At 43.6% G+C, this 15,994-nt stretch overlaps 1 protein-coding gene across 4 annotated transcripts in view; it reads left to right on the top strand.

Annotated features, from left to right (window-relative positions):
- The window catches only part of HIF1A (hypoxia inducible factor 1 subunit alpha), a 355,909-nt gene that overhangs the window by 62,466 nt on the left and 277,449 nt on the right, over positions 1–15,994 (top strand). For 2 of the 4 annotated variants that reach the window (XM_069207397.1, XM_069207395.1), the window contains one exon: positions 10,153–10,343. In XM_069207397.1, coding sequence (XP_069063498.1) covers positions 10,153–10,343 — 191 coding nt within the window. Of the gene's footprint in view, positions 1–10,152; positions 10,350–15,994 lie in introns of all 4 variants that reach the window. The other 2 variants (XM_069207394.1, XM_069207396.1) reach the window with 1 other exon arrangement.

Below are 15,994 nucleotides of genomic sequence, written 5' to 3'. Positions count from 1 at the left end.
AGTTCCGATCCTTCAGGTCCTGGGGGCTGCGGGTGCAGGGTCTTTTCCAGGCGTCGGGATCTGAGAGTCAGACAGTCGCGGTCAGGGGGAGCCTCGGGATTCCCTCTGCAGGCGTCGCTGTGGGGGCTCAGGGGGGACAACTTTGGTTACTCACAGTCTCGGAGTCGCCGGGGAGTCCTCCCTCAAGTGTTGTTTCTCCACCAGTCGAGTCGGGGTCGCCGGGTGCAGAGTTGCAAGTCTCACGCTTCTGGCGGGAAATGCTGTTGTCTTTAAGTTGCTTCTTTGGAAACAAAGTTGCAGTCTTGGGTGAACAGGGCCGCTGTTCTCAGGAGTTTCTTGGTCCTTTTAGAGCAGGGCAGTCCTCTGAGGATTCAGAGGTTGCTGGTCCTGGGGAAAGCGTCGCTGGAGCAGTTTTCTTCCGAAGGGGGGAGACAGGCCGGTAGAGCTGGGGCCAAGGCAGTTGGTGTCTCCGTCTTCTCTGCAGGGTTTTTCAGCTCAGCAGTCCTCTTCTTCTTCGGTTGCAGGAATCTGATATCCTAGGTTCTGGGGTGCCCCTAAATACTGACATTAGGGGTTTGTTTAGGTCTGGGAGGGCAGTAGCCAATGGCTACTGTCCTTGAGGGTGGCTACACCCTCTTTGTGCCTCCTCCCTGAGGGGAGGGGGGCACATCCCTATTCCTATTGTGGGAATCCTCCATCTGCAAGATGGAGGATTTCTAAAAGTCAGTCACCTCAGCTTAGGACACCTTAGGGGCTGTCCTGACTGGCCAGTGACTCCTCCTTGTTTTTCTCATTATCTCTCCTTTACTTGCCACCAAAAGTGGGGGCTGTGTCCAGGGGGCGAGCATCTCCACTAGCTGGAGTGCCCTGGGGCATTGTAACACGAAGCCTGAGCCTTTGAGGCTCACTGCTAGGTGTTACAGTTCCTGCAGGGGGGAGGTGTTAAGCCCCTCCACCCAGAGCAGGCTTTTGTTTCTGTCCTCAGAGAGCACAAAGGCTCTCACCACATGGGGCCAGAAACTCGTCTCTCAGCAGCAGGCTGGCACAGACCAGTCAGTCCTGCACTGAACAATTGGGTGAAATACAGGGGCTATCTCTAAGATGCCCTCTGTGTGCATTGTTTTATAAATCCAACACTGGCATCAGTGTGGGTTTATTATTCTGAGAAGTTTGATACTAAACTTCCCAGTTTTCAGTGTAGCCATTATGGAGCTGTGGAGTTCGTTTTTGACAGACTCCCAGACCATATACTCTTATGGCTACCCTGCACTTACAATGTCTAAGGTTTTGCTTAGACACTGTAGGGGCATAGTGCTCATGCACCTATGCCCTCACCTGTGGTATAGTGCACCCTGCCTTAGGGCTGTAAGGCCTGCTAGAGGGGTGACTTACCTATGCCACAGGCAGTGTGAGGTTGGCATGGCACCCTGAGGGGAGTGTCATGTCGACTTAGTCATTTTATCCCCACTAGCACTCACAAGCTGGCAAGCAGTGTGTCTGTGCTGAGTGTGGGTCCCCAGGGTGGCATAAGATATGCTGCAGCCCTTAGAGACCTTCCCTGGCATCAGGGCCCTTGTTACCAGGGGTACCAGTTACAAGGGACTTACCTGGATGCCAGGGTGTGCCAATTGTGGAGACAATGGTACATTTTAGGTGAAAGAACACTGGTGCTGGGGCCTGGTTAGCAGGGTCCCAGCACACTTCTCAGTCAAGTCAGCATCAGTATCAGGCAAAAAGTGGGGGGTAACTGCAGCAGGGAGCCTTTTCTTTACACCACCTGTAGGAAGTTGGCTCTGTATGTGCTATTTCAAAGTAAGGAATAGCATGTACAGAGTCCAAGGGTTCCCCTTAGAGGTAAGATAGTGGCAAAAAGAGATAATACTAATGCTCTATTTTGTGATAGTGTGGTCGAGCAGTAGGCTTATCAAAGGAGTAGTGTTAAGCATTTGTTGTACATACACACAGGCAATAAATGAGGAACACACACTCCGAGACAAATCCAGCCAATAGGTTTTGTTCTAGAAAAATATCTTTTCTTAGTTTATTTTAAGAACCACAGGTTCAAATTCTACATGTAATATCTCATTTGAAAGGTATTGCAGGTAAGTACTTTAGGAACTTTGATTAATTACAGTAGCATAAATACTTTTCACATAAAACACATTTAGCTGTTTTAAAAGTGGACACAGTGCAATTTTCACAGTTCCTGGGGGAGATAAAGTATTGTTAGGTTTTGCAGGTAAGTAAACCAGCTACGGGGTTAAGATTGGGGTCCAAGGTAGCCCACCGTTGGGGGTTCAGAGCAACCCCAAATTCACCACACCAGCAGCTCAGGGCCGGTCAGGTGCAGAGTTCAAAGTGGTGCCCAAAACGCATAGGCTTCAATGGAGAGAAGGGGGTGCCCCGGTTCCGGTCTGCCAGCAGGTAAGTACCCGTGTCTTCGGAGGGCAGACCAGGGGGGTTTTGTAGGGCATCGGGGGGGGACAGAAGTCCACACAAAAAGTACACCCTCAGCAGCGCGGGGGCAGCCGGGTGCAGTGTGCAAACAAGCGTCGGGTTTCCAATGGGAGTCAATGGGAGACCAAGGGGTCTCTTCAGCGGTGCAGGCAGGCAAAGGGGGGGGGCTCCTCGGGGTAACCACCACCTGGGCAAGGGAGAGGGCCTTCTGGGGGTCACTCCTGCACTGGAGTTCTGATCCTTCAGGTGCTGGGGGCTGCGGGTGCAGGGTCTTTTCCAGCCGTCGGGACTTTAGGATCAGGCAGTCGCGGTCAGGGGGTGCCTCGGGATTCCCTCTGCAGGCGTCGCTGTGGGGGCTCAGGGGGGACAACTTTGGTTACTCACGGTCTCGGAGTCGCCGGAGGGTCCTCCCTGAGGTGTTGGTTCTCCACCAGTCGAGTCGGGGTCGCCGGGTGCAGTGTTGCAAGTCTCACGCTTCTTGCGGGGATTGCAGAGGTCTTTAAATCTGCTCCTCTGAAACAAAGTTGCAGTCTTTTTGGAACAGGGCCGCTGTCCTCAGGAGTTTCTAGTCTTTCTTGAAGCAGGGCAGTCCTCTGAGGATTCAGAGGTCGCTGGTCCTGGGGAAAGCATCGTTGGAGCAGGTTTCTTTGGAAGGCAGGAGACAGGCCGGTAGGACTGGGGCCAAAGCAGTTGGTGTCTTCTTTCTTCTTCTGCAGGGGGTTTTCAGCTCAGCAGTCCTCTTCTTCTTGTAAGTTGCAGGAATCTAAATTCTTAGGTTCAGGGGAGCCCTTAAATACTAAATTTAATGGCGTGTTTAAGTCTGGGGGGTTAGTAGCCAATGGCTACTAGCCCTGAGGGTGGGTACACCCTCTTTGTGCCTCCTCCCTGAGGGGAGGGGGGCACATCTCTATTCCTATTGGGGGAATCCTCCTTCTACAAGATGGAGGATTTCTAAAAGTCAGAGTCACCTCAGCTCAGGACACCTTAGGGGCTGTCCTGACTGACCAGTGACTCCTCCTTGTTTTTCTCATTATCTCGACTGGACTTGCCACCAATAGTGGGGGCTGTGTCCAGGGGGCGGGCATCTCCACTAGCTGGAGTGCCCTGGGGCATTGTAACACGAAGCTTGAGCCTTTGAAGCTCACTGCTAGGTGTTACAGTTCCTGCAGGGGGAAGGTGTGAAGCACCTCCACCCAGAGCAGGCTTTGTTTCTGTCCTCAGAGAGCACAAAGGCTCTCACCGCATGGGGTCAGAAACTCGTCTCTCAGCAGCAGGCTGGCATAGACCAGTCAGTCCTGCACTGAACAATTGGGTAAAATACAGGGGGCATCTCTAAGATGCCCTCTGTGTGCATTTTTTAATAAATCCAACACTGGCATCAGTGTGGGTTTATTATTCTGAGAAGTTTGATACTAAACGTCCCAGTATTCAGTGTAGCCATTATGGAGCTGTGGAGTTCGTTTTTGACAGACTCCCAGACCATATACTCTTATGGCTACCCTGCACTTACAATGTCTAAGGTTTTGCTTAGACACTGTAGGGGCATAGTGCTCATGCACCTATGCCCTCACCTGTGGTATAGTGCACCCTGCCTTAGGGCTGTAAGGCCTGCTAGAGGGGTGACTTACCTATGCCATAGGCAGTGTGAGGTTGGCATGGCACCCTGAGGGGAGTGCCATGTCGACTTAGTCATTTTCTCCCCACCAGCACACACAAGCGGGCAAGCAGTGTGTATGTGCTGAGTGAGGGGTCCATAGGGTGGCATAAGACATGCTGCAGCCCTTAGAGACCTTCCCTGGCATCAGGGCCCTTGGTACCAGGGGTACCAGTTACAAGGGACTTACCTGGGTGCCAGGGTTGTGCCAATTGTGGAGACAATTGTAAATTTTAGGTGAAAGAACACTGTTGCTGGGGCCTGGTTAGCAGGGTCCCACCACACTTCTCAGTCAAGTCAGCATCAGTATCAGGCAAAAAGTGGGGGGTAACTGCAACAGGGAGCCATTTCTTTACACCACCCAACTATTTGTCTTTTTTTTAGGTCTGGTTTGATAGTGCAGCTGTCGGTTACTTTTGTTACCAGTTCCTTAAACTGTGGTCAGTCTCGGCTGTGTGCAATTAAGTATTTTTCTCACTTAAATTATAGTGTTTGGTGTATCATTTCACTTCCTAGAGAGTGATTGAGTGCATTGAAATTCATAAGGCAGTATTTTACATCTCAAAATTACACTAAATCATCAAACATTGAATCTATATAGTTATATTGTTTTGCTTTTTTTCATTTCAACAGACATTTTACGGTATCATTACAGATAGCTTCATATACAGTACTACACAGTTGGCTTTTGGGGAAGGCCCTCTCGTAATTGTGTGACTTTGTCTATTTAGGTTCCCTACTCATTATTGAATGGCTTTCTTCCCTGTTCTTGTCTTTATTGCACTGCCGCAGCATAACTCCTTTTACCCTTGCTTTTGAATGGAAATATATGTATCCTTCCACTGCTAACACCATGTAATTCATTTTCTTCCCCACTTGATGTTCATTGTAACTCCATGGGAGTTCATGACCTGCTCTTTCCCTGCTTTGTCGAACCTACCCCACCTTGTCTCTCCCTTTCACTCCACACCATAGTGTACAAAGCACCAGATGGCAGGCTTGATGATGTCCTTGATGTTGATAGTGCAGACCACCACCACCACCATCTGCCGCCTTCCGTACCTCTTTGCCAGTAGTCCTTGGCATTGCACCAGGCAGTGCTGTGGTTGCTTACCTACTCCACTCATAGTAACGCTTCTTGATACCTCTTTTTTTCAGTGTTCTGTCTCTTATACAGCCCCCGTTCCGCTCACTGGTCTTCATCACTCTTGGCCTTTTTAATGACAGATGTTGTAAAATGCTGTAGCATTAGCAGTGGCAGTGACCGTGCAGCCCGTTGCCACCTTGAAAATAATAAAACAAAATACTTTAATTCTTTCAAAATGCCTACAGAGTTGTTGCCTCTTTGCATTGTGCAACGTGGCAGCTATCTAATCATTTTGAAAACATAGTTTTATAGTGTTTTCTGATGATCACCGCATTGATTGTGTCACACAAAATGACATCTGTCTTGAAAGTATAGAAAGCAATGTTCTGTACTCTCAAAATGGTCAGCCACTGCTATTGCTTTGCCAGTAACGGTGCATTTTAACAGCATCTGGCATTGCCAATGTTTGTTGGAGCTGAGAGGGTTTTCTTCTGCCTTTATACAAACTGCACCATGCTGATAAGCAAAATTACATTCATACTTAGCATTGTTAAATTTGTTGTGTGTACTACCGTTTAGTTAAACTTGTAAGGTGCCTGCACTGTATGCCTGTTTAACAACCTTGTGTGAACAACACATATACTTGAGCCATACTATCTGGTAGCTAGCTACCTTCTGAGCATATGAGAAGTCAAGCTGTTTTATAACCTGCCCACTTAAAAACCAACATACTATGATAAATGCTTAGTATTCATATTTTGTAAAACTTGTGAATGTGAAGAAGTTGTATGCGAGTCAATGGACTAATGACACATGCTAGTTACTTTTGCAATCTGAAAGTAAGCCAGAACATACCTGAGATTTTTTAGTTTGCTTACATCATCATCCATTGATTTAGCTGATCTGTTTGAGGTCATTTTAGTGTTGGAGAGGAACCATGTAGCGGTGGTATTGAAGCTGCACCACCGCCCTGCACATGTTTGACCACTTGCCAATAATTTTAAACTTTAATATTTTTATTAAGCAGGATATAACTCAACAGTGTGCAAAATGTGAGCTCCCAGTTCCAGGTAACAATCCAATATCTGGTGCATAAAATAGCTCCCTAAACATGTTTAAAATTTTAGCACTGAAAACATGTAAACCCTTCATGACAAAGGGATATTGTACTAGCAAGTGACTGAGACCCATGTCCAAGTAAGGTTGTAAGGGTGAAGGAGGTTGGCGCTATTGTCTGAAAGTCACACTTATCGCCCACTGTTCTCTATACAAACTCTCACTGGGCTGCATTGTCTCCAAAAGGCTTGGGGGGTCACATCAGGGTCTATGTGTCTGTATTTTGGTTGAGGGGCTGAACGCCCTTCTCGTGCATCAACCACAATCCTTGTCAGGCTCAGAACAGGAGGTCAGCCAGTTGACCCTTGCAGCCCCTTTGGTAGTCCTTGGTTCAGGGAAGTGGCCCTCTCTCCTCCAAGCATCAGTGCAGTTCTTTGAAGGACAAGGCCGGCCTCAATTAGCAGGGCCGACCTCTGGGGAGACAAGGCAGGCTTGAAGCACGAGGGCAGTCCTCTGAGAAACAAGGCCATCCTTCCGTAGTCTTCCCAGGGTCCAGGAGTGTACCGAAGAGTGCTTGTGAAGGCCCAGTATTTATACCTGCTGCCTTGAAGTGGAATAAACTTCTAAAGTTTTCCCCTCATAGTTTGTTCTGGAATATCCTTCCTGCACAGGCCCAAAGATACTTGCGGTGTCAAAAGCCTGGTGTCAAGTTCTTTGTGAATGTACTGAGGCAGCTCCTTTGAGATGTAAGTGGCACAGGAAACAGCTCTGCTCCTCCGATTCTGGCAGGATTCTTTTCCAGCTACATCCAGGTCCTATTGTTCATGGTCTGGGCTCCATACACATTCCTGATAGAGCAATTAATAGGCCTAAGCAGCTGGAAACTCCTAGAAGGCTTCAAAGTTATGGGCAGGAAAATGACAACTTTCTAAAAGTGAAGTATACAAAAAGGTGATGGATGGAATGCTTGAATTAATCTCGGACACTGGTAATGAATCCATCACCGCATCCCAATCCACTGTTTTTTTTGCACACCATGCCACCTCAGTTTGGACCCAGCTTTATACAAACCAGCCTCGACCCTGCTTCAATTGGAACAGTCCAGCCTGAACTACCAAGCCAGGTCTTCCCTGATTGGAACACAACTAAACCAGGACTGTTTTCACCCCAGTGATGGGCTGATCAGTCGGGTACAACTTGATTCCAATGACTGTGCGCAGCACCCACGTCTGGGCTTACCATAAGTGGGATGAATATGCCCAGATGTGAGGGCCAGAATTGTCAGTTCAGGCTGCACTGTTCTCATTGGAGCAGAGCTAAGAGTGGTTTGCTTATAGATGGGTCCAAAGTGAGGTGGCATGGTGTGTAAAAAATAATGATCAACTGGGATGAGATCCAGAGTACTTACCTGTGTCTAAGATTAATTAAAGCATTCTGTCCATCACTTTTTGTATACTTTACACTTTCTAAAAGTGTCACTTTCAAAATTGTAATCTAAAATCATACTTTACCATTCTAGAGGATTTTAAATTATGCTTAATTTTGAGTCCAAACAGAATATTTCTTATTGCTCCCAATCATATTAGTATAATAAGGTAACCCAATGGTATGCCATAGGAGATAGAGATAGGCCTCACGGTAGTAAAAAAAACAAATTTGGGAGTTTTTCACTACCATGACAAGTAAAACTTAAAAACACAAGGCCTACTTTCTATGTACAACACTCCTACGGGCTGTTTAGGGCCTACTTTAGAGGTGGCTTATTTGTATTGAAAAAGATTTTGGCCTGGCAAAAAAAATATATATTTTGCCAGGCCGAATTGGCAGTATAAAATTGCACTGCAGGGTGCAGTGGCAGGCTTGATGCATCTTTTAAAAGGCTACTTTTAGTGGGTGGCTCAATGAGTGCTGCTGCCTACTGGTAGCATTTACAGGCCTTGGGCACCAGTGGTACCATATACATGGGACGTGCAGGTACATTAAATGCACCAATCCGGTGTAAGGGAATTGTACCATGGTTTAGGGGAGAGGGATAACACAAGCATTTTAGCGCTAGTTAGCTGTGGTGAAGTCCACTGAGTCCTAAAAGCCAACCGAAACTGGGTCAAAAAACAGGATGGTTGAAAGCAAAATGTTTGGGGCTGACCCTGTAGAGAGGGCCAAATTAACAAGCCTGCACACAGTTTTTTAACGAGTTGGTGCTTTGTCAAGAGCATTTCTAGCTTCTTCAGCTGTATACTTCTGCTAATGTCTGAAAATATAGGAATTCATCTGTAGGACATGATTAATTTAATTGCAGGTAGGAGCACTAAAGTCTGTTTGGTTCCCATGTTCCACCAATAAAGTTCCTGCCACTTTAGAGGTGCCTGGGACCTCTCATAGGCCATCTTGCAACTATTTACCACATCACCTCTGGATTACACATCATTACGAGCCTACGTCTCAAATTCTGAGAAGGTCCTTTTCAAACTTCTCCTTCAATCAGAGATAGGAACCCCAAATGTGGAGTATGGCTACCCTGACCAAGTCTGTCCGTTTCTTCATTTTAAAACACTGTTGTTTTTTCCTGCTAGGAAAGTTTCTTGTCATGTCTGTGTACCATAGCGGCATAGCTTGCCTGAACCAAACGCAGTAAAGTGAACCGCCACCAGAGCTCTTGAAATCAAGCCACTGCTCTGGAGCCTAGCTATTCCCATTCATTACCTTACTACTCCATTGTCTCACTCTATTTGTGTCACCATTTAAATTTAGTTTGTCAAGTCCCTTCCATCATTTACACACCCTCCTTCAAGTTGTTTCTACTCCTAATGTCCCTGTCTTCTTCATGATGCAACCCATTTACTCCTGCAACGGAGGAAGCTAAGACCACGAAAAAAAACTTTGTATAGCCCCAAGCCTTCCAGCTTGAGCATGAGGGAGGCCAACGTCTTGCTGTGAGCCTGGGGTAAGATCTCAGGGCACTTTCTGTAAGATTTTGTTTAAGACAAAAAATAGCATGATGTGTCTGTGTAGTAAAATGCATTCCATTTTGGATTTGGATAGTGCTACCCCAGGATTTTATTTTTTAGTGTTTTCGTTTTTAACAGTTCCTGCATGTTGTAAAATAAAGCAGAAATGTAATTGCTATGATTAACATTACTCCACATTACTGATTATAGAGCCAGTTATCCACTTTAATATGCTATAGATGAAGTGGTTTTAAGGGGAAACAAACATAACTACTTACCTCATTAATGAAGCGCTAGCAGCACTTCTGCAATACAGCTTAAGGTGACAATAATTCATTTAGCCCTCAAAGAAATCCAACAGCCAGTGTGTAGCCAGACACCACCCACCATAGTGTGCATACCAATGTATTTTGAGAGTAGTACTTTCATTAATCCATTATTATAAATCTGCATAACTCGCCTTAGCTGACGACCGATTCTACAGAGGAAACTACAGCAGTTATTTCCAAGCAGGTAATTTATGAACAGCAGAATAACAGTTAAGACCTCTTGGTGGCCCCCACAAGCAAAAAAAAAAAAAAAAAATCTCCAAAATTACCTTAATTCACTGACTGTCCCCCGTCCATGTAGAGTGGGGATGGTGCATAAAGAACACCCCTCAGTCTCCCAGGACAGACAACATCTAATACAGTATGTGTCACAAACCTGAGTAAGCTAAGTCTAGGATAAGGATGAAGCCTAAAGACTTTACATTTTGAAAGATTCGATGGATCAAAGGATATTGGACAAACTACAGTACCCGTTGTTTCCTACTTTTAGTTGTAGTTACTTAAATATTGGGGTGAAACTGAATTCAAGTAACTTAGGTTAACAGATGGATATTAATCGTCATTCATGCTTTCAATTTATCTATTTTTCTTTGTGTTTTTTTTTTTGTTTTTTTTTAATAGAGTCAGTTCCGAGCGCAGAAAGGAGAAGTCTAGAGATGCTGCTAGGTGCAGAAGAAGTAAGGAATCAGAGGTTTTCTATGAACTTTCCCATCAGTTACCACTTCCACATCACGTGAGCTCTCATCTTGACAAAGCTTCAATAATGCGTTTAACCATCAGCTACCTACGCATGAGAAAAATGCTAGATGCTGGTAAGTGTAAGTAAACTATGAATTCTATTCTCTCGTTATAAGTGGATGGTGTCCAAGGTTGATGTTTTTAGCCTTTATTTGTAACATTCATTTTTAAATGGCTTTTTAGTGGATGAAATACTTGTTGACAGATGCTTAGGCAAATAGCAGCTAGTCTTGAAAGCCCAACATGACACTTGCATCAGTAGTTATTCCAATTTTTCACATAGTAAACCAGTAACTATATTCTTAGTCTTAATGTTTTGTGTACAGTTTTCCTAAATTTTAAGTTGCACAGTGTCTGCAATCCTAAATGTTACAATATTTTGCCAGACTTTCCGCTTGAGATATCCTTGTTGTCATGATCTCGTCCTTTTTGAAAGTTACACATAGACAAAATTATATTGTATTTTCCAGCATATAGCACAGTTTCTAAAGTCTTATCTTCTTGACTGCTCCGGTCTGTCTCTGACTGTAAGTTGAAAAAGTTTGCTCCTTCCCAAAAAGTACAAAATGACTACAACATCAAATTTTTCTTTACAAGATGGAGTGAGAACGCATCCGGTCTCGCCACGTTTTTGACTAGTAGAAGAAAAAAAATGCAACATGCCCTTAATGCTGATTTCCTGCACTTGGCATGTCCATGCTCTGTTGTGGTTTGAAGGTAAAGATGGGCCCTGCAGGGATCTCGCTGAGATAGAATTAGTGATTCTTTGGAAATCTATAGATTCTTAGTAAACCTGCCAGGAGACTTGAGCAGTGAATCACAAAATCTTCTTGAATGGAAAGCACATTATTGAAATGTAGAAGGTGTTTGTTGTGGCTGCAGTAAGTTGTGAAAACTCTAAATCCACAGATCTGGAAGTTGATTTTCAGGCTGTGAAAGGCCTTTCCTAGGAGGAGGAGGAGGAGTTGTTGTTGGTTGTTGTTGTTAATTGTCTTTTTTGTTACTGCATGCTCCCCTTTTTGCTTACCACAGAAATATGAACTGTCTGAAGTAGGCAGTACTGTCTTGTATATGATGTGACAATGTTTTGACCAGGGCATTGTAATATAACCATCCTTTTAAAGCATTCAAAATGTAAAGAGGTCTTACTCATTACACCGCCATGATGGTAAATTGTACAGCATTTTCTTACTACCAGACAAGACAAAGCTAGAGGTTCAGTAATTACATATCCTCAAGGTAGCGAAGAGGAAAGTGCCAACTATGAAGCACTCACCTGTGAAGAAGACTGAGGGAAGCACTATTGTCAGTACTGAAACATTGCACAGTTGTCACAGTATGACATGGAAATCACATACAGTAAGGGGAAAAGAAGTAAAGAGGTATGAGACATCACAAGAACAGAGGGGTGCTGAAGAAGAAGGCATCTTAAGTGATCGACAGTAGAAAAGGAAGCTATGTACTGGGAAAAGGATCACCTCATATAAGTGTGTACACAGGTTAGACCCTGGGAGCTAAGGGAGGTGCTGAAGCACCCACAGAGGTCTTTTTCCCACCTTGGATTCAGAAACCGCAAGCACTTGAGTGAGAAAAAAGTACACTAATCTCACCCTCTGAGGTCAACTGAATCTTTGGACTTGGTGAAGGAGGTAGTAGTCCGAAACATAGAATCCCTCAGACCAATGCCATTATATCATAAACAATATTAAACACCATGAATAAATTCATTGCTGATTCAAACTCTGTTTCAAAGCTTTATTACAATCCCAAAGTCTATGTTACATAAATGGTGCACAAAACTAAGTAATGAACGTACATGAAAACCATAGGCTGACCAAAGCATCTGAAAAGATTCAACCTACTAAACCTAAATACTGTTACACCCTCCAAAAGAGCAATTAAATTCAGAGCTGAGCCAGTTAGGACTTGCATGTGTGGTAGCCTGCTGTGGTGCCCAGGCAGGCAAAAGCAGAACTAAACAAGAATAAAATAATTTGGAAAACATCAAACTAGAATAACTACCTATAATGCTTTGCTGGTGTAAGTTACTAACTGAAAAAGAAACAAGAAACCACATTCAGTCATACCTCTCCTCATGGGACAGCAGTAATTCATTGAACAGAACATTCCCCATCTTCTGGAATCGGTTGGCAGCAGCATCAGGACCGTGCAGAACACGCGCTGCACATAGGATAGATCCGCCGTTCGGAATTAGTTTCCCTTATTAGTACTTATTCACATAACAGAATAGGACAGTTGAGACTATGATGAGAAAGTCATCAGGAAACTTAAAAAATAAGTGTGTGAGAGAGCAGACTAAGCAAGCATTGAACATATTCTCAGAAGAGATGGTGATGGACTGATATATCAAGCAGGTTCTGAAGGAAGCGACTTCTGTTCCAAAGTTCTTCACTAATTAAAATACATAATCCATTTGGTTCATCAAATGGAGACACACTGGGCGTTGATTTCAGCATCCAGTCATTGTAGATGGCACCACCAAGTTTGCCACTTTATGAAATTCTCTCTGCAATAGTCCATTGTTTTTAATATGACTTCATATGGTTCTGCTAAAATATTACATTTTCTAATAATCTGATACTACTAACAGTTCCTTTTCCAGGACTCCCAATAAACTAAGCCAATATTCTTTCACATAAGCTTAATGAATCTTCCTGTACAACTCAGCAATTAGAAGAAATATTGTTACAATAGCTAAATGTGAAACACGCTGTTCTCCTGGAATACAATAGAACCTTCAGGTTAAAGGGGAATATTAAGACAACAATTTTTCCATAGCTGCTTGCAAAATGAACTTCCAGGCCCATTCATGTTAAAAGCTTAATGTGCATAAATACAATTAATACATTAATAAACCTCTTTGTGCACCTTAATCAAATATGCAAAACAAAATATTTAATCTAAGGCATCATTTGTTCTGTCCAAGCAAATTTTAAATGTGCACTTATTTTTCTGAACACATAATTCATAATAACATCGATGTATTTATTCAAAATGCATTTTATTTCCACTGTTTCTACCTAAAAAATAATACTCATGTTCATATTCATTGTTAATTCACTCATTTATGAATGCAAAATTATTTCCATGTTAAAGATGGTGTCAGAAATACGAAAGGTAGGCACAAATGGCCACCACAATTTAAACTGCGCATGTTTCTACATTTTTCTTTTAGGCCTTTAAACTGCAGTTTTATTAGCTGCCATATACTAGGTCTGTGTCAGTAATTTAATTAATAAAACTTGATGTGTCTCAGAGATGAAGGCCACAGTGCGGGGTACTTTCTTCTAGCAGATGTAGAGGAGCAAGAAAGATGGCAAAAAGGACAATGTTAGGAAGAGGGATTAAATAATATGGGCTCAGCAGGAAACACTGAATGTCTTTTAGGGAAAACTGTAAACAGCATCCTGTTCTTAGTACACAAGAGGCATACAAATAGCCAAAGGACAGCTAATGCTTTATAGAATACATGAGAGAATCCTTGTACAAAAGATTATAAATGAGCAAAGTGAAGACCTGATAGAATGCGAACAAAATAAGGAAAGCCTAACAAATAAGAAGGCTGGTAACAGGGCACAGTTATTCCAGTCAAGATGTAGAAAGACTTGGGCTCGCATGCTGGTGTAGACTAAACGAAGTGACTAGAAACCTGGCACATTGAAATCAGCTGTGTAATAGAACCCCAATAAGGGAAACAAGCAAGAAGTAGAGTTGCAGTGAATGGCCTGGAAACAGAACATGCATAACACAAGGGGCGTAGTGACATGGAGGGCTGTGACGTGGTAAGAAGGACTGGAAGAAAATGACACAAGATTGCGCAGGAAAAAGACAGAGGCTCATGTCAGTTAATAAGCTAAACAACAAACCGAGACTTCTATACTGTCAGCAGCAAAAGATTCTACAAACAAAGCTTGAACTCAGTTTATGGACACTTGCAGCTTATAAACAATATGAGACAGCAGTACTTCCACGGCAGCTGTCCTCTGTTCTGCACAAACCCATTAATAGATAGGTGTGTGTGCACGCATTGTATCTCCGATGTCCTTGGAAGAAGGAGCCTGCCAATATGAACTGTTTGTGTACACAACGTGCAGCAACATCTGGATTTTCATGAATATTTCCACTCCTTTTGTTGTCCTGGAAGCTAATTCTAATTCTTCCATGTTTCCTGGAATAATTATACACATGAAAAGAATTTGGTAACACTTTATGGATCAGGTCTGTGATGGATACCTTGATGCTTGGTCCAGAGACCACAGGTCCCAAGGGCTTATTCTTTTTCTAATGTGAAACTCAGGTCTGTTTCTAGTGTTAAACATTTAGACTGACTTTCAATGGAATAGTACATGAACTTTCAACATCTTATCTTTGAGAAGGAGTTTGCGATTTATTATTAGTTTGGACAAAGTTTATTTTTAGAAAAAAATATGCTCTCCACTTCGGTGACTCAACACATTTGAGTTTATCTGATTTTATGTACAGTGTTTTCGGCCCACTTGCAAAGCAAGGGAGCCTTCCACTCAGATACACTTTTGCATGAATTTTACAGAACTACTGTGAAGAATATAAAACAAATTATAAAACACATTAAATTCATCGATTAAGCATGCAAATAAAACATGTAATCAACTCAATAGTTTTTTAAAGAGGCGGCGGACCTGATCTGCTCCTAAAATGACTCGAGTCTTCACCCCACTGTATGACTTTAAAGGGCTGTGTCGGTGTAAACTCTCCTCTGCAGCAAATTTGTTCTGTCCCAGCTGCTTTTTAGGAATCTTCCAGTCTGCTTCATTGCCTTCTCAGACGAGTCACTCAGAAGAAACAAAATTTGCTCATCCAGCTTGTCGAGCTGCTATTGTTTAGGCATCTCCTTTCTGCATCTTTACTATCTAAATCAGTTATTCCTGTAAAAGCAAAGGTTGCTAGCTTTGTCTTCGGTTCAGAGAGATGTCTGAACAATGACTGGCTGGCCTTTCTTGATCTGCAAATCCTATACTTCCATGTCCGCACCCTGAAGAAACACTGGTTGCACACCTCTTTCATTGTTGTAGACTAGGTCTATTGGTAAACAATGCTTTTGTGAGGTCCCCGTGTTGCCCTTTAGGTATTAATCAACATCTGGGCCCCAGGGGCTGGTGTTTGCTATAACTACCTTGAAAACTGCCTTATCAGCCTAGCATCAACGACAGGGGACAGGGTAGAGTCTCGCCTTCACAGTCAGAACCTTGTTCAGTCTCTTTAGTGAGGTTCTAGGCTCCCGCGTGTTAAAGGTCTTTCCTCCTCCAGAATGTGTAACATTCATCTAGACAGCTGTCCACTTAAACATACAGACCTTAAGGGGATTATGGTTCCAGGGTCCCCACATGCATGCTGCATAGAGGCAATTCCTTCATGTCAAGCTCCATATATGCTCCTTGTAGCTTTATGTGACTGGGCATTAGACCATTTGAGGCATGTTTAATTCACGTTTGTCAGACCCCTTCCTTAATTTGTCACACTCTTATGATGGTGGACATATGCTTTCAACCTGACAGTGGGATAATTATTCTTCCTGCAAATTACTGTCCTAACTGACCACAGATTGACTGATGAGCTAGACGGGTGGACCTTACTGTGAGGAACTCTCCTTCGTTGCCTTCTTGGACAGATTGCTGTAGCTCCCTACATAAACATATTGGAGCCAAAGTAGTAAAAAACAAACAAA

The sequence above is a fragment of the Pleurodeles waltl genome, chromosome 9 (genome assembly GCF_031143425.1).
Source record: "Pleurodeles waltl isolate 20211129_DDA chromosome 9, aPleWal1.hap1.20221129, whole genome shotgun sequence".
Taxonomy (NCBI): domain Eukaryota; kingdom Metazoa; phylum Chordata; class Amphibia; order Caudata; family Salamandridae; genus Pleurodeles; species Pleurodeles waltl.
Note: the sequence above shows the minus strand (reverse complement) of the source record. Positions and strands in the feature narration are given on the sequence as shown.